General features: G+C 38.5%; 1 gene segment (V, D, J or C); it reads left to right on the forward strand.

The window, feature by feature from the left end:
- The first annotated feature begins 6,610 nt into the window (after positions 1-6,610).
- Positions 6,611-16,543, forward strand: part of LOC123233937 — a 37,739-nt gene continuing 27,806 nt past the window's right edge. Inside the window, 2 exon segments of the C gene segment in view lie at positions 6,611-6,739; positions 7,029-7,068. Coding sequence covers positions 6,611-6,739; positions 7,029-7,068 — 169 coding nt within the window.

Below are 16,543 nucleotides of genomic sequence, written 5' to 3' on the forward strand. Positions count from 1 at the left end.
ATTCCACATCTGGACTCTATACCACCACCAGCCAACTTGCTGTCTCAGACTTGAGTGACCAGGAATACACCTGCAGCGTGGACCACAAACCTACCAGCACCAAAATAAAAAAAACTGTATCTCTCCAAGGTAAGAAAGGGGTGATGATAAAGAATGCTTTAGTCACAGAAAAGAAAGAACTTTCAGACAGTAGTGAGGTAAACCTCTGGAAAACAAGAGTGAGAGATATCATAGTCTCCTTTGGAGACTTTTAAAAATAGATTGTCCCATCAATATGGGATGGAAGAAGGTTATATGACCAAGAATCAGGATGATAAATTGGAATTATTTTTTTGTTTCCCCTATATGTCCTTTCCTTCCCTTTCCCCTACCACCCTACACCCCTTCAAGTTTGGGCCTCTCTCGTCTGATTTATTTTCTACTTTTAGGATGTGACCCTCTGCCAATCATCCCACCTACAGTGAAGCTCTTCCACTCATCCTGTGACCCCCGAGGAGATGCTCATTCCACCATTCAGCTACTCTGCCTTGTCTCTGGCTTCTCCCCAGCCCATGTCCATGTGTCCTGGCTGGTAGATGGACAGGAGGCTGAAAACCTCTTCCCCTATACAACCAGACCTAAGAGGGAAGGGGGCCAGACTTTTTCTCTACAAAGTGAAGTCAACATCACACAGGGCCAATGGATGTCATCGAACACCTACACCTGCCATGTCGTACACAATGGCACCATCTATGAAGACAGTGCCCAGAAGTGTTCAGGTAACATCCATATATTGTCATGCTGACAAATTACATAATCATACCAAGCAACATAGTCAGAGACAACTTAGTTACACACACACACACACACACACACACACACACACACAGAGTCATTTGGACATAAACATATGATCACAGATGCAGACACACAAAACATACCTACTAGGCACAATTTAGATTTATAGATTTGTGAAGGTGCTTCAGAAGGCCAAGGAAGTGGAGGCTATAGGCATGAAGTGTGAAGTTCATATTGAAAATAAGTTTACATTTTCCATAAATCCTACCTTCCCTGGCTGGGCATAAGCATGGGACCACAAATAAGCAGGAGAGCCTAATGGGAATAGCAGGGTGGGAAAAAATGATCCATTCGCTAATCATTCAATCTACTTCCCACAGACACTGATCCACGAGGCATCAGTGCCTACATCATCCCACCTACTCCCCAAGATCTCTTTGTCAAGAAAGTTCCCACAATTACATGTCTGATAGTGGACCTGGCCAGTGCAGAGAACGTGAAGGTTACTTGGTCCAGAGAAAGTGGGGGTCCTGTCAGTCCAAGCTCACCAGTGGTGAAGGAACAGTATAACGGCACTGTCACAATCACCTCAAACTTGCCTGTCAAGACAGATGATTGGATAGAGGGTGAGACCTATACCTGCCGTATGGAAAACCCTGACTTGCCCGTCCCCCTCATCAGGACCATCTCCAAGGCTCCAGGTAAGGAGGGGACACTCAATAGCAGAAGCAAGTATTCATTAGCCTATGTGCCAGGCATTGGACTGAGCACTGGAGATACAAAGAGCAGTAGCAATAGGACTCCTGCCCTCAAAGAGCTCACATTCTAATGGGAAAGAAAACATACGTAAGTAGTGAAAGTGGAAGACACTAGCAATAGAAGAGGCCAGGAAAGACTTCCTGGAAAAAAAAGTGGAATTTGCACTGACTTGAAGGAAGTCAGGAAGTGAAGGTAAGGAGGCAGCACATAAGGGACAATCAGTGAAAAGGCCTAAAAGTAGGGAGCTGTTACATGCTGCATGTGAGGAAAAAAAAACAAAAAAGGCTATTGAAGAAGTGTAGTGAGTTGGGAATGGGGTGGTGGGGGGGGGTGGGATGAGATGGAACGACAAGCATCTGTCCTTATGCTTCAGGAATAATCACTTTGGCAGTTTAGTGGAGAATGGACCGGAACAGGGAAATTAATATCAAAGTTCTCAATAAAGGACATGAACGTCTTAGGGGTCAGAGTTTAGAATGATGGACTTTTTCCTAGTCAGTTTTTGAGCATCTGGAAGGAAGTGGGGGATCAAAGGACTGGGTGGAATGATCTGTAAAAGACTCTAAGTCTGATCCTCATCTCTTCTGGTCCCCCCCCCCCACAGGCAAACGCTTAGCCCCGGAGATATATATGCTCCCTCCATCTCAAGAGGAAAAGGGAAACACAGTCTCTTTAACCTGCATGATTCGGGGTTTCTACCCTTCTGACATCACTGTCCAATGGCTGCATAATAAGGAGGAGGACCACACTGGGCACCACACCACCACCCGTCCCCACAAGGACCACGGCCCGGATCCTTCCTTCTTCCTCTACAGCCGAATGCTTGTCAACAAGTCTATTTGGGAAGAAGGCAATGAATACACCTGCCGTGTGGTGCATGAAGCCCTACCTGGCTCCCGCACCCTCGAAAAAAGCCTGCGTTACTCAGCTGGTAACTGATTACCCTGACCCAGACCTATTTCCCCTTCTAAACTCCTTCTCCACCTGCTCATGGGGTGCCATTCTGGGCCCCTAGAGGAGGATATATCTGTCTAGTGTCTAAATACCCCAGCAGTTGACTTAATAAATGTACATGTCCATGTCCACCTCAGACCTTTTCTTGTGGGGGGAGAAAGGGAAGGAGGAGGATAACGAGAACAATGGACTTCTCTGGTATGAGGTTGGAAGGATTATGTTCTCTTCTGAGATAGCAGTGAAGCTTTCTCAGCATCTGGGCCTCTTTTAGCTGATTCTGTGAATGGTTATGGAGGTGACAACCGCACTGGAAGGATGCTTGAATTAGAGAGATCTCTGAAGTGCCTCTGCTCTTCTAGAATCTGAGCTTGTAGGATTCTATAGCTTTGATATTCTTCTGGTGAAAGACACTGAGGAGTCAGCGAGGGCAAGGAGAGGCTGTTAGCTTACATCTTAATTAACCCACTAATTGATAATTAACCTTCAAGATTGATATACCCAAAAATTTTATACAGAAACTGGAAGAAGTTGATTCCATCAAATAGAAGGTTTGTGAAGTCTAGAAAGTAGCTATAACTGGCAGGTTCCTCATCCTTTAAAAGTCTTTGAGACATGGTTGGTGTTCCTGAAAGAACAGACATGTCCACATATAAACACATATGACTATTCACTCAAGTACACACGTACAGAAATCCACTCACATTCACATGCTCATGCCTAAACAATTCACATTTTTATGGCATTTTAAGATTTGATAAACAATTTCCCTACAAACAACCATGTAAGGTGTAGGTCGTGCAATCATTATTATCCCAATTTGTCAGACAAGCTGAAGGAGGTTGTGACTCAAATAGTTTTGAACCACATAGCTTCTAAAGCGAGTATGTTGCCTGGGTGAGCTGGGAGGGCAGGTTCTCACAAAACCTTTATGAAGACTAGAAGGGATATATATGCACATACATACACAAGAATGCATGCACACGAATCCCATACACAATGTACTAAACTAAAGGCAACCAAGTGGCACAGTGGAAAGAATGCTATATTTGGAGTCAGGAAGACCCAAATTCAAATCTCACCTAACTATCCATCTCTGGGCAAGTCATTTAACCTTTGTCTGCCTTAGTTTCCTCATCTGTAATGTGGAGATAATATTAGCATCTACCTCCCAGGGTTGCTATGAAGACAAAATGAAATCATATTTATAAAACTCTTTGCCAACCTTAAATGCTAGGTATTATTACTGTTATTGTTGTATTAATAAAAACTTTCTAATAGCGTCTCATTCACATAAGCACACTGGAAACTCCCATAATTAGACATAATAACAAATAATGTCCCTTATCATAAACAAGCCTGCTCCAGACATACAAACTCTTCTCCTGCGGCTTCAAATAAGATATTTCCAAGAAGTTTACCTATAGACCAACAAATCAGAAATGTCAAGACAGGCAAAAATGAGATATTAATGCAAACAAATTAATTCGAGAAGAATTCATGCAAACAAAACACATTAGAGCATACTCTAGTAACAGTATATACAAATTACAAGTTCACATAATCACTTAATTGTATACTCAATCATATCAAATATCTGCACACAATTATATATATCATCGTACATACATATATTCAAATAAACAAAATAACATCTGTACAAATACACACATTTACAATCCCTCTCAGAGTCAGAGGCTTTCACTTGAAATAAACCATATACTTGGGCATTCATTCACATGGCTCAACTCACACTAACATATTCATTTCTGATCATATATGTTCAAATCCTCTCATAATCTCACCTTATCTCCCTTCTCCCTTCCCAGTAAGGATGGCCCCAAGGCCTAAAAAAGCACTCAGAATTGAGATCTCATGGACAAACCCTAACCAAATCCATTCTGAGATTTGCCCCTCACCACTCCCCAGAATGTTTTAACACTCTTATGACATCTAGGGCATCCTTACTACACACAGAGCTACTTTGCTTAGCACAATCCACCCTGCTTCCCAGTGTCAGGAGGAACAGTATTATCCCCCTTCCCACAGCAAGCAGTAGAAGAAAAGGAATTCCTGAATCACTGTCTGATCTTGACGCCTCTAGGAGAAGAAAAGGAAGGAAGGAAGGAAGGAAGGAAGGAAGGAAGGAAGGAAGGAAGGAAGCAAGGAAGGAAGCAAGGAAGGAAGCAAGGAAGGAAGGAAGCAAGGAAGGAAGCAAGGAAGGAAGCAAGGAAGGAAAGCTGGAAAATTACCAACCAGGTCAAAAAAAAATAAGACAACCACAAAAACGATTAGCAAATCCCAGAGAAAAATATATATGCTTCAGACTCTAATTCCTAGAGGAAGGAACTCACAGAAAGGAAAAACCAATGTGTCAAGCAGTCATGGAAGGCATCTTAAAGGAGGCAAATTTTTGAAATAATAAATTTTTAATAATAAATAAATAAATTTTGTAATTTTATTTAGCAAAATATACTGATAGCTACTATGTGCATAATACTGCGCCATTCCTGGAACCTGAAGAACTGATAGTTGAAAGATGTTAGAAAAGAGAAGGCATTCTAGGCAGAAGAAATAGAATGAGCAGAGGCATTGGAGATCCTCCATTTCCTATCTTCTCTACCTCCACAGATATATGCCCAGTCATGGGAGGAATATCAGGGGGACATGAAAATAGTAATCAATATTTGTAGAAGATTAGATTAGAAAAGTTGAATGCAAAGGAGGACAAACAAAATGGTGAGGGAAATACAATCCCTATAATAGAAATTCAGTTGAAATAACTGGTTGTGTTTAGAATCGAAAAAGAAAAAATTCAAGACATTGTTCTTGTCATTTCCAATTTTTCTTTATCTCCCCCTCGCCACTATAAGCTTCCTAAAGATAGAGCCCTAAGAATTCTAGTGTTTCTCTGGGTTTCCCACAGAGGATATTAACATAGGGCATAGAACACAAAGACTATGGGTGGATATATTAATGAATTTATTGGTTATAGCTTAGAGCAGTGGTTTCCAACCTTGTCAAATATAAGGACTACTTTTTAACATCAAAAAAGTCTCTGACATCCCATACGGCAATAATTTCTTTTGCAATTCATGTTTCGTTGCAGCTAAATAAAAATCAAAAGGATGATTCTTAGCTCACATTCACAGATCTTTTATAATAACTTTATAGTCCACACATCTGAAGCCCATATTCTAGGAGCCACTCAATCATAAATTTTTAGAACTTCAGTGCCGCAAGAATCTAATATAATTCAATTGCCTCATTTTATAGATTAAAGAACTGAGGATCATATAGGGAAAATAATTTGTCAAAGATCATACAATGAATTGATCATTGAATTAAGACCAGATTTTCCCCTTCCTTTTCCCCCTCTTATCCTATCTTCCAAATATCCCAGTCCACTGAAATCTTTCCTTATCTGCCATTTAGTTTCCACTGATATAGAACTAAATGTACCCTTCTGTTGTCATTTATCTCTTGTATATGTGTGTTCACATTTGCTGATTGTGTCCTCTGTACCTCGTTAGATGCTGTCAGACTTGACTCTGTCCTCCATTTCTAGATTTTCAGCCTCTTGCAGCTCCTAGTGTTGAGAATAATGGGATAATGAATTAGAAAAATGCATTTGAGATGGATATGTGCAAGCAGGATGCAAATGTTAAACAATTGACTTTTATGTATGACATACTTGTAGTTTTAATCTGCATTATTAACATTTTTCCAACAAATTCTTATGTCTAGGCAATCAACAAAACAACAAATCAAAGCCCAACTTGTAGCATTTGCAATAGATACTCACATGCTAGTTTGAGTTAGCTCTGACACAACCCTGTGTATAAGCCCAAACTGTGACCTCCCCCAAGCCAGTGACCATGGCTTCTCTCATCTCCCCAAGAGTAGGGCTTATGTGGACTAGACACACAGAACTTCTAAGCATTTCTTAACAGATGTACTGATACCCTCAGACAAGTTTAGGTTAGAAACCATCCTGGGGAAGAAAAGAGATTAGTACTGAGGCCAGATGACATCTTTGCTCAGGGAAGAGAAGAGAAGGTAAATAAGATGAAAAGGAGAGGAAAAGGAATATGAATTAATGAACCTCTTTCCTTTGGCAGATATGAGTCATGAGGATGCATGCACAGAAATGGAGAGTGAGGAACTGGATGGACTTTGGACAACCATTTATGTCTTCATTGTCCTCTTCCTTCTCAGCGTTTGCTATAGTGCCACAGTCACCCTATTCAAGGTCAGAGAACACAAAGGGAATTAAAAAGGGATCCCTTATGTGGTGATCTTTGTCTCCAATGATCTTATTCTTCCCCTACCTTCCCCAAGTTACAAGAAGGAGGGTCATCTCCAGGAAAGTTCCAGGGTAACAAGCTGGAGGAAGGGAGGGAAAATATAGATGGAAGAGGAATGAGAAACCCTGTCCTCAGGGAGCCTCTAGTCTGAGAGGGAAGAAAGTACCTAAACTTGCCATATTCCTGACTGATCTATCTCCCTATCTCTCCTCTTATCTCCCCATCCCACCTTAGGTAAAGTGGATTTTTTCTGCAGTGCTGCAGCTGAAGCCTGGTACCTTCCATGACTACAAGAACATGATCCAACAGGCCACCTAGACTTCAGATTGGGGTCCCCCTGCTCCAGAACTCTAAGTGGGGCAAGCAAACCCAGCAATATGAAGATCTCTTCCCAAGTGGACATGTGCACAACACGAGTGGGCCACTGAGTTCAAAATTTCTTTCCATTCTGCCCTAGGCCACAAAGTTTCCCTGACTCTAAAACAAACACTGTCTCCGGGTCTAGCCTGGGGACAAGGAATGAGATCCCTTAATGTAGTCTTTGAAGCCCTGCCCCCTGCCTTGGCTCTAAGATGAGATGCCTAAGCAGGAATCTGGGTTTGTCTAGGTCCAAGTTAGAGCTAGGAGAAATGCAGAGACATAATAAACCACTCACCTTTCAGAGGAGAAAAATGGAGGCCTAGAGAGAAGAAGTGACTTGCCCTAATCACAAATTAGTCACAGAGTCAGGGAGGTCTCCATGTCATATCCAAGGGCTAGGATGTTCTCAGCCTTAATGGGGTCTACCTTTGTGCCCCAGCTCTCTATGTTGGAATCCTAAATCATCTCCCCATGTCCCATTCTCCCCTTCCCTCAGGGACAGCCTCCTCAGACCAGGAGAGGAGCTATGAAACCCTAAATGAATAGAAATTACAAAAGGAGACTTGGAGAGGGGGGATCCATGGTGAGTCCCTTCAGGGCACTTCCATCCATGAGCCCCAGGTGGCCTCCAACTGAATAACTACCCACTAACTCCCAATCCAGTTCAAACCAGTGTTCATAGATCCACTTCAATCAATAATGCTGGATGGTGCAGAGAACAGTCCAGAAATCAGAGCTCAAATGGCTGGATGGTACATGGAAATGAAACTTGGATCAGAAGATCCTAATTCAAATACTATCTCTGATACTACTTCCATCACCTTAGGCAAGATACTTAGCCTCTCTGGGCCTCATAGAAGGTTAGTCATCTAGATGACTTCTAAGGACATTTTTTGATCTATGATAGAGCCCATACTCCAAATCTTAGAACCTTGTCCATAGCCTAGAACACAGCCTAAATTTAGGTCATAGCATAAAGGCCAGTCTAGAAACCAGAGACCAGAATCTTTCTTAGAACTTAAAGTTCAGAGTCTTCTTCTGGCTCAAATCTGCTGTCTTTGTCCCCAAATATACGTTCTTGTGGCCAAAGCTATAGACATCCAATTATGGCATCCAATTATTGTGGACAACCAGCTCCATTTGCTTCTTGCTTCTCAGCCTCATTTGTTGTGGGTCCCCCACACATAACACCAGAGTCCCATTCTACTCCTATTTTCCCCCTAACAAAGCTTCCTCTAAGAGAGATGGACTCCTGCTCCCCATTGTTAGGCTAGGAGAAACAAATGTTCCTAGGATTCAGAAATAACTTTCTAAAGTGTCCACTTATTCATCTCTTTCTGGTCAAAACAATCTTTGGCAAGTCCTTAGCAAAAATCTGTCTTTGTTCCCAACTGGATCCATAACTTGGCTCTGGCCCCAATCTCTGCTCTTAAAACAAAAGGAAGGAACCTTTGGGCAAAACTGTGGTCAGTTATGGGTGGGAACCATCAAACCTAGAAGCAGAGATGGTCCATTCATGTTTGTTTTTGAAGACAGATCAGAAACCTGAACTTGGGAACCTTTCATCTTTTGGGACTGATAATGTTTTTTCTTTGTATTTTAGTAAAAGCTACTTTCTAAAGTCATCAATTCTGTCTTTCTTGCCTCTCATTGTGGGAAGTGTCTACTAGCATTTTAATTCAGGAATATTCTATGGAATGAATGGATTCTATAAAGTTATTCCCACTGAGAAGCACTGGCTCTGACACTTGCATCAGGAAGGTCACTGGGTTTAGGGTTCTTGCAACTCTATCTGGAGAAATTGTTATTTTGGTTCCAAACAACTGAGCCAAGTAAAGCTGAATACAAAGGATAAGAGGGAAGAGCCAAGATAACATGAAATTTTCAAACATGAGAGACAAGGTAAATTACAATGTAATAGTATGAATGAAATCAGAAAGGGGAGTCAGTTTTAAAAGGAAAGATAATAAACTGTACTTTAAACATGCTGAGTTTGAAACAACTAGTGGAACCTCCAGGTAGAGGTATTTTGTAGGCAATTAGATATTTGAGCCTTGATTTCTGAAGAAAGATAGAGATTTGCATAAAGATGACAACTCTGAAAGAGGGAAAAAAGTTAAGGAGAAATCTTAAGGAAGATTACGTATAGCATGGGTGTCAAAGGGAAGTTAAATATCTAGTGAAGAAGATAAAAAGGAGAATTTGGAGAAGAAAGAGAACTGAATGTGATATCTCTCATTCACATTATCTCTATATTCACAAAGAATATAGAAGAAGGTAGTATTCATCAGTATAATCAGGAGTGAAAGAAAATAATATAAAAAGGCCAGACTTGGTGAAAGTATTATTCAGTTCTAATAAGATGGTAATTTCAGTGAAATGATTGGCAGAAGTCAAATCCCAAGGTATTAACTAGAAAGTAAAAAAGGAGAACATAAAAAATTACCTGTCATTCCTATGGATAAGGGAAAATTTGTGATCAAACATGAGAAAGAAAAGACCACTAATTTTCAGCAAGCTTCTCTGATAAAAGTCTCATTTCTTAGGTGAGGTAATTTTATAAAAATAAGAGCCATTTCATAATTGATAAATGGTCAAAAGAGGATATGAATTGACAATTTTCAGAACAAGAATTCAAAACTATAGTCATATAAAAATGCTCTAAATCACTGCTGATTAAAGAAATGAAAATTAAAACAGCTTTGAGATATCACCTTGTTAGATTGACTAACATGTCAGAAAAAGAAAATGAGAAATTCTGGAGGGGAATGTGGAAAAATTGGGACACTAATGCACTGCTGGTAAAGTTATGAATTGATCCAGCCACTTTGAAGAACAATTTGGAAAAATGCTGACAGACTATTAAAACTATGCATACCCTTTGAACCAACAATACCACTCCTAGGTCTGTATTCCAAAAAGATTAAAGGAAAAGGAAAAAGATCTATATGTACAAAAATACTTATAGTAGTTCTTTTGAAGGTGAAAAAGAATTGGAAACTGAGGGGATGTCCATCAACTGGAGAATGGTCGAACACATTGTAATGTATGATTGTGGTAGAATATTATTATGCTGAAAAATAATGAAAGACATGGTTGCAGAAAAACTTGAAAAGACATTGTAAAAAGGAATTCTTTATTCCTTTTTTTAATTTAACAGGGGACCTAGAGGTCCTCTTACCATAGAGATGTATAGGGATTAGCCAACCTATAGTGATAGGAAGTAGGAACTGGGGAGCCTCCTGCTGGGCCAGTGTCAGCTGCTGGGCATGAGTTGGTCACTGGGGGTTGGTTGCTGGTGGTGTGGGTTGGTGATTAGTTGGTGGTTGGGACATAGATATAGATAGATAGATAGACAGATAGATATTGATTCTGTCTTGTGAGCTAAGCTGAAGAGTGATCAGCTGGACTTTGTCTAATGGCAGTTATAGGCATTAATTGGTAATAAACTAAATTGTTAATTATTAAAAGCTGCTAGAAGTTTTCTTTTTTCTGGCTTCAAGGGATAATACTAACATTAAAACTTAAATTATTAAAAGCTGCTCTATTATTTTTTCAAAACCCCTATTTTAACCCTTACATTTAATTGGTGCCCAATGTGGGGCCTCGAACCCACAACCTTCTGATCATTTTCCTTACTTTTTACTGAAACTATCCCCAAGTCAAGTTTCTAGCAGTTAATTCTGTTACAGCTGTTGATCCTTTATGTTAAATAGTTCCATCTACTGCAAACTGCAAACAGAATTAAAAATAAGATTAACTATGATTCTGAGTATTCTAATTCAAGTTGTGATGCTGTTTCTTGACTATATAAAATGGCCTATTATCCAACAGAATATTACACAATGGCTTTTTATTGCACTGTTCCTAGCCATACTTATACTGATAGGAGGCCTGGCATTCTACCTATTCCTCAGGAAGAAATAAAACAATAATTGATTCAACCTCAAAGTTAAACTAAAAGCTCACATTGAAAAAAACTTGAGTGACCTTGAGAAGAAGCTAGAGGAGAGTTTGGGGGAATCTTAAGGCTTATATAAAAAGCATTGAGAAAGGCTTGAAAAATCCCCAGAGTAAGAAGAGATATTTATCTCTCAACACTACCTCATCATTAGAGCTGACTCAGTCTCTGTCCAGTCCTGCTCCATGCATTTCTACTCATACTCAAACCACTTCAACTCCTTCTCGTCCTGTTCTAACTATCTCTAAATCTACCTAAACTCCTCCCACTCAACCTATTTCCCTGCCTACACCTATTACCTACTCTATGGCAACTCAAACACAAAGCCAAGAGGTAGAAACTGAAAATAATTCCATTACAGGCCTATTCCCCTTAAAAGAAGTACCCATCTTTAATAAGAGTGTAGATGTAATTTTGCTAAGGCATCATGTACCATTCACATCACCCCCCACCCAAGATATTGAAAGATTCAAGCAAAATAATCCTTCTTTTGAGGATGATCCAATTGTGATTATTAAAAACTAGAGAGCATTTTTCACACACATGATCCCAGACGGAGTGATATTGAAAATTTGCTCCAAGCTTTTTGACAGAAAGAGAGAAAAATAAAATTGTCCCTCGTGTCAATCAGGCTCAGCAAAGGAGAGCAGTTCATTGGCCTCTGAAAGACCCAAAATGGAAACCCAACAATGAGCAAGATTATGCAAGACTATTCCAGGCTAGAGAGGCATTATTAACCACAATGAGAGCTTGCTCTGATAGGCCTGATACATGGATGAAATTAGAAAATCTTAAAAAAATTAACCTGATGAAAATTCATCTCAATTTATGAAGAGACTTATTGAGCTGGGAGGTAGATATAAAGACCTGGATCTTGCCAGAGAAAGAGGTGTCAGACAAATAAGGAGACAGTTTGTGAAAAACTCTTGTAAAGTGGTCAAAGATTATTTTAAGACCAATTGTCTGAATTGGGCTAGTATGGACCTTGAAGAATTGAGGAGTATATCCGGTTATGTATTTAACAGCCATGAAAAGAAAGATGGAAAGAAATAGTGGACACTCGCTTTAGCAAATATGAAATAAAAAAGAATATCTAGTTATACAAATAAGCCAATGAGTAAGTGTATAATTTATGCTACATTATAGAATTTGTATTTTGCTTTAAATATATGTTCTGGCATGTATTCTGTTTAGAAATTATTATTATTATACTTTTATAGGACTGTAGAGAAAAGTTAGAATAAATAAATGATAAATGTTACAAAGTGTTATAAGTGTTGGTCAAAACCTGCCTCAGGATGGAATTGATTGTATACTTTTTTATGTAGTATCTCTTAGATTTAAATTGATATCTCCAGGTTCTCATTTTCCATAGAGTATAATTTTCATAAATTCTAAGATTTAGGATTGTATTATTTGTAATTGTAATTTGTAATTATTTGTAATTAGGAATTGTATTTCATAAAATCAAAGATTTGAAGTCTTTTGAGAGTAATTTTAGGATTTGTTAACTCCCTGAATCAAGAAAAGTTAACTGTTTTAAGAAGACATCATAAAGAAACCTACACTGCATCAGAAAATTTAAGGTGAACTGTGGGAAGTATTGATTGACCTGAAGGGGGCTGAATGCATTTAATGAATGTAAATTTCTTATGCCAAAGGGGATTGCCCCGGAGTAGTTTTTTGTCAATGAACCTACCTACCTACCATTGGTTTTGCTTTCTTTCTCTTTTATTTCACTTTTCCTTATTATTATTTTAATTTTCTCTTAGTTAGTATAATATTATAGGCACCTTCAACTAGAAGATTTTTAGAAGTATAAGTTAGATATGCTTAACTGATCCATTGAGGAGACTAGTCTCCCAAAGAATCATAGGAGGGATTGTAAAAAGGAATTCTTTATTCCTTTTTTAATTTAACAGGGGACCTGGAGATACTCTTACCATAGAGATGTATAGGGATTAACCAGCCCACAGTGACAGGAAGTAGGAACTGGGGAGCCTCCTGCTGGGCCTGCATCAGTTGCTGACAGTTTGAGTTGGCAGTTGTGGGAAAGTTGGCTTCTGGGCATGAGTTGGTTGTTGGAGGTTGGTTGCTGGTAGTGTGGGTTGGTGATTAGTTGGTGGTTGGGACATAGATATATATACATATTGATTCTGCTTTGTGAGCTGAGCTGAGGGGTGATCAGTTAGACTTTCTCTAATGACAGTTATAGGCAGTTATAGGTAAATAAAGGCATTTTTAGGTAGTAAACTAAATTGTTAATTGTTAAAAGCTGCTAGAAGTTTTCTTTTCTCTGGCTTAAAGGGATAATATTAATTTATGACTCTACTATATTCTCATTAAAACTTAAATTATTAAAGCTGCTCTTTTATTTTTTTAAAACCCTTATTTTAACCCTTGCAACATAAATAAGCCAACCCGAAAGTAAAGTGAGCAGAAGTAAGGGAGCATTAAACACAATAACAGCAATATTGTAAGGATAATCAGCTATGAAAGACTTAGGTACTCAAACTGATACAATGATCTATGACAATTCCAAAAGTGAAAAATTCTACTTTAATTTTACTTTTATTGCTTTTTTGCAGCATGGCTAATATGGAAATACCTTTTACATTATTTGATATGTATAATTGATATAGCACTTGCCTTGTCAATGTGTGGTGGAGGGACAAGAGAGAAAGAGAGAATTTGGAAGTCAAAAACATTTTTAAATAACTCTTAAAAATAAATAAATAATAGATTTTTATTAGAATAAAGCATAAGAACAAATGGAGCTTTTCTTAAAATGATAAGTTGTACCTGTCTGAAACCAAAGACAAGCATTATCTGTAATGGAGATAGACTAGAAAGCCTCTCTAATAATCAGAGGTAAAGTAAGGTTATCCATTATCATTATTATATGATATTGTAGTAGAGATGCTAGCCATAGCAATAATATAATAAAAAGAAATTGAAGGGATTAGAATAGGCAATGAGGAAACAAAATTATCACTCATTGCAGACAATATGTTGTCATATGTAGAAAACCCTAGATTATCAACTGAAAAATTAGCCAAAACAATTACAACATTAACAAAATTGCAGGATATAAAATAAGCTTACATGAATCATCAGGATTTCAATATAATACTAACATGAGCAGGAAGAAATAGAAAGAGAAATTCCAGATAGTGTAACAACAAACAGTATAAAATACTTAGGCATTTATCTGCCAATACACAAACAGGAACAGAAATTACAAAACACATTTCACACAAATAAATAGAGAAACAATAGGTGTTTGTGCATAGCCCAAGCTAACATAAAAAAATGACCAAACTGCCTAAATTAATTTACTTATTCAGCACCATACTAAACTACCAAAAATTATTTTATATAACTAGAAAAGAAAATAACAAAATTCTTCTGGACCAACCAAAAGTCAAGGCTATTAAGGGAATCAATGAAAAAGGGTGAAAGAAGGCAACCTAGCAGTACAAGTATCCCTTCCATATTGCAGGAGTTAAGGATGCAGAGCAATCTAGAAAATCCAAATTTTTTAGCCATCTCTTCAAACCAAAAGAAATCTGAATTTTTTTCTGGGTGTTTAAAGTATTTTATTGTAAAATTTGGGTTAAGTATTTGGTCATAGGCTATATGTAGATCAATGCTAAGTAAAAAGACTGTATGAAAAAATTTTAAATATGAAATAAATATAAAAAATTAATCAAATAAATTTGAAAAGAATAATACTGGACGTACTTTCACATTCTTTTACTTATTTTAACTTTTTTAAAAATATGTATATTTGTGGTATTAAAAGATGTTGATATTATGCAATACTATCCATATGTTTTATACATTTCTGAGTTTCTAAACTTTTTCTGTGTCATCTGCTGGCCTTCATGTGTCATCTGTGACTTCTGCAAAACTCTCCAAAAATTCTCAATTAATTTCTTATGCCAACCTGATATGTCAAAATCATGATGTAGAAGGAATATCTGTACTAAATTACAAATTACACAACAAAGCAATAATAATCAAAACAATCTGTTCCTAGACAAGAAGTGGTAGTCAATCATTAGGTACACATGATACAGAAGTAGATTATCACAGTAACCTATTGTTTGATCATGTCAAAAATCCAATCTACTGGGGCAAGAACTCACTATTTGACAAAAACTGCTGGAAAAAGTAGAAAAAAGTCTGTCAGAAACTAGACATAGTACAACCCATCATACCACATACCAAGATAAGCTCAAAATAGGTACATGGTTTAGACAAAAAGCAAGAGATCATAATCAAACAAAAGCTAGAAAGGATCACATAAGATAATTGGATAATTTTGGTTACCAACCAAATTTAGAAAGTAGGAAAGTGGTGGGACAAGGTAGAGGAGGGACAACTCTGAAATACCACCTCACATCTATCCCCTCACAAACACTTCTAAAATTTCTTCATTCTATGTAAATTTTAGATAGATTTTATTTGCCATATTAAGAAAAGGATAGTCTATTCCTTTGTTTTCTAGTATTTACAATGGAACAGAGGTTGGATTTTGTCAAAAGCCTTTTTACCATCTATTAATATATTCATTTATTAAGCACCTACTCTTTCTATAGCACCAGACCAGTACTGGGGAAAAACAAATTTAGATAAAATACTATCTCTAGTCTTTTTTAGCTCACATTCTAGTAGAATACAAAGAAGATTATATTCTTTAATTACATGATAATTTCTCAGAAGAGAACCAAATGGGAATAAGCAGGACTGAAACCTAGGTCCTCTGATCCCAAATTCAATCTCCTTTTCCCTATACCATATTGTATTCTCCATATTGAGTCTGAAATGTCAATGAGACATTTATAAGTTGGGAGAGCAGGTCTACAATTCAGAAAAAAGATCAGGAATGGACTTCCGGGTTAAGATGGCGGCAGAGTAAGAAGCAGCTCTAAACCTCTCCTGACTGAAACACACAAAACTCCTCAAGGGGACATAAAAACAAGTCCAGACGAACGGAGGAACCCCACAACAGGGCACAGCGTGGAAGGTACGTGGAATCGAGACATTTCCAAGCTAAAAAGGGCTCTCGCTCAAGCGCGAGCTGAGCAACCGCCCCACCCCCACCCCCTCCACACTCACCTATAGCTCTGAACCCAGCTAAAAAGAAATAGAGCAAGTTTGGGGCACCCATCGAGTCATCAGCAGCTCCAGGACCTGTTCCTGAGAGCAGCAAGACTTAGGACCCCATTAAGTCAAGAACGCACGCGAAATCTGAGCGCGCGCGCGCGCGCGGGAGCGGACGCTGGGAGCGGAGCGCCGGCTGAGCAGAGGCTTGGGTGCCGGCTGAGCAGAGGCATGGGTGCCAGCTGAGCAGAGGCGTGGGTGGAGGTAAACACAACCAGGAACTAAAGCCTAAGTGGGGAACCAGTGCAGACTGGTATAC

This window comes from Gracilinanus agilis, chromosome 2 (assembly GCF_016433145.1).
Source record: "Gracilinanus agilis isolate LMUSP501 chromosome 2, AgileGrace, whole genome shotgun sequence".
Lineage (NCBI taxonomy): Eukaryota > Metazoa > Chordata > Mammalia > Didelphimorphia > Didelphidae > Gracilinanus > Gracilinanus agilis.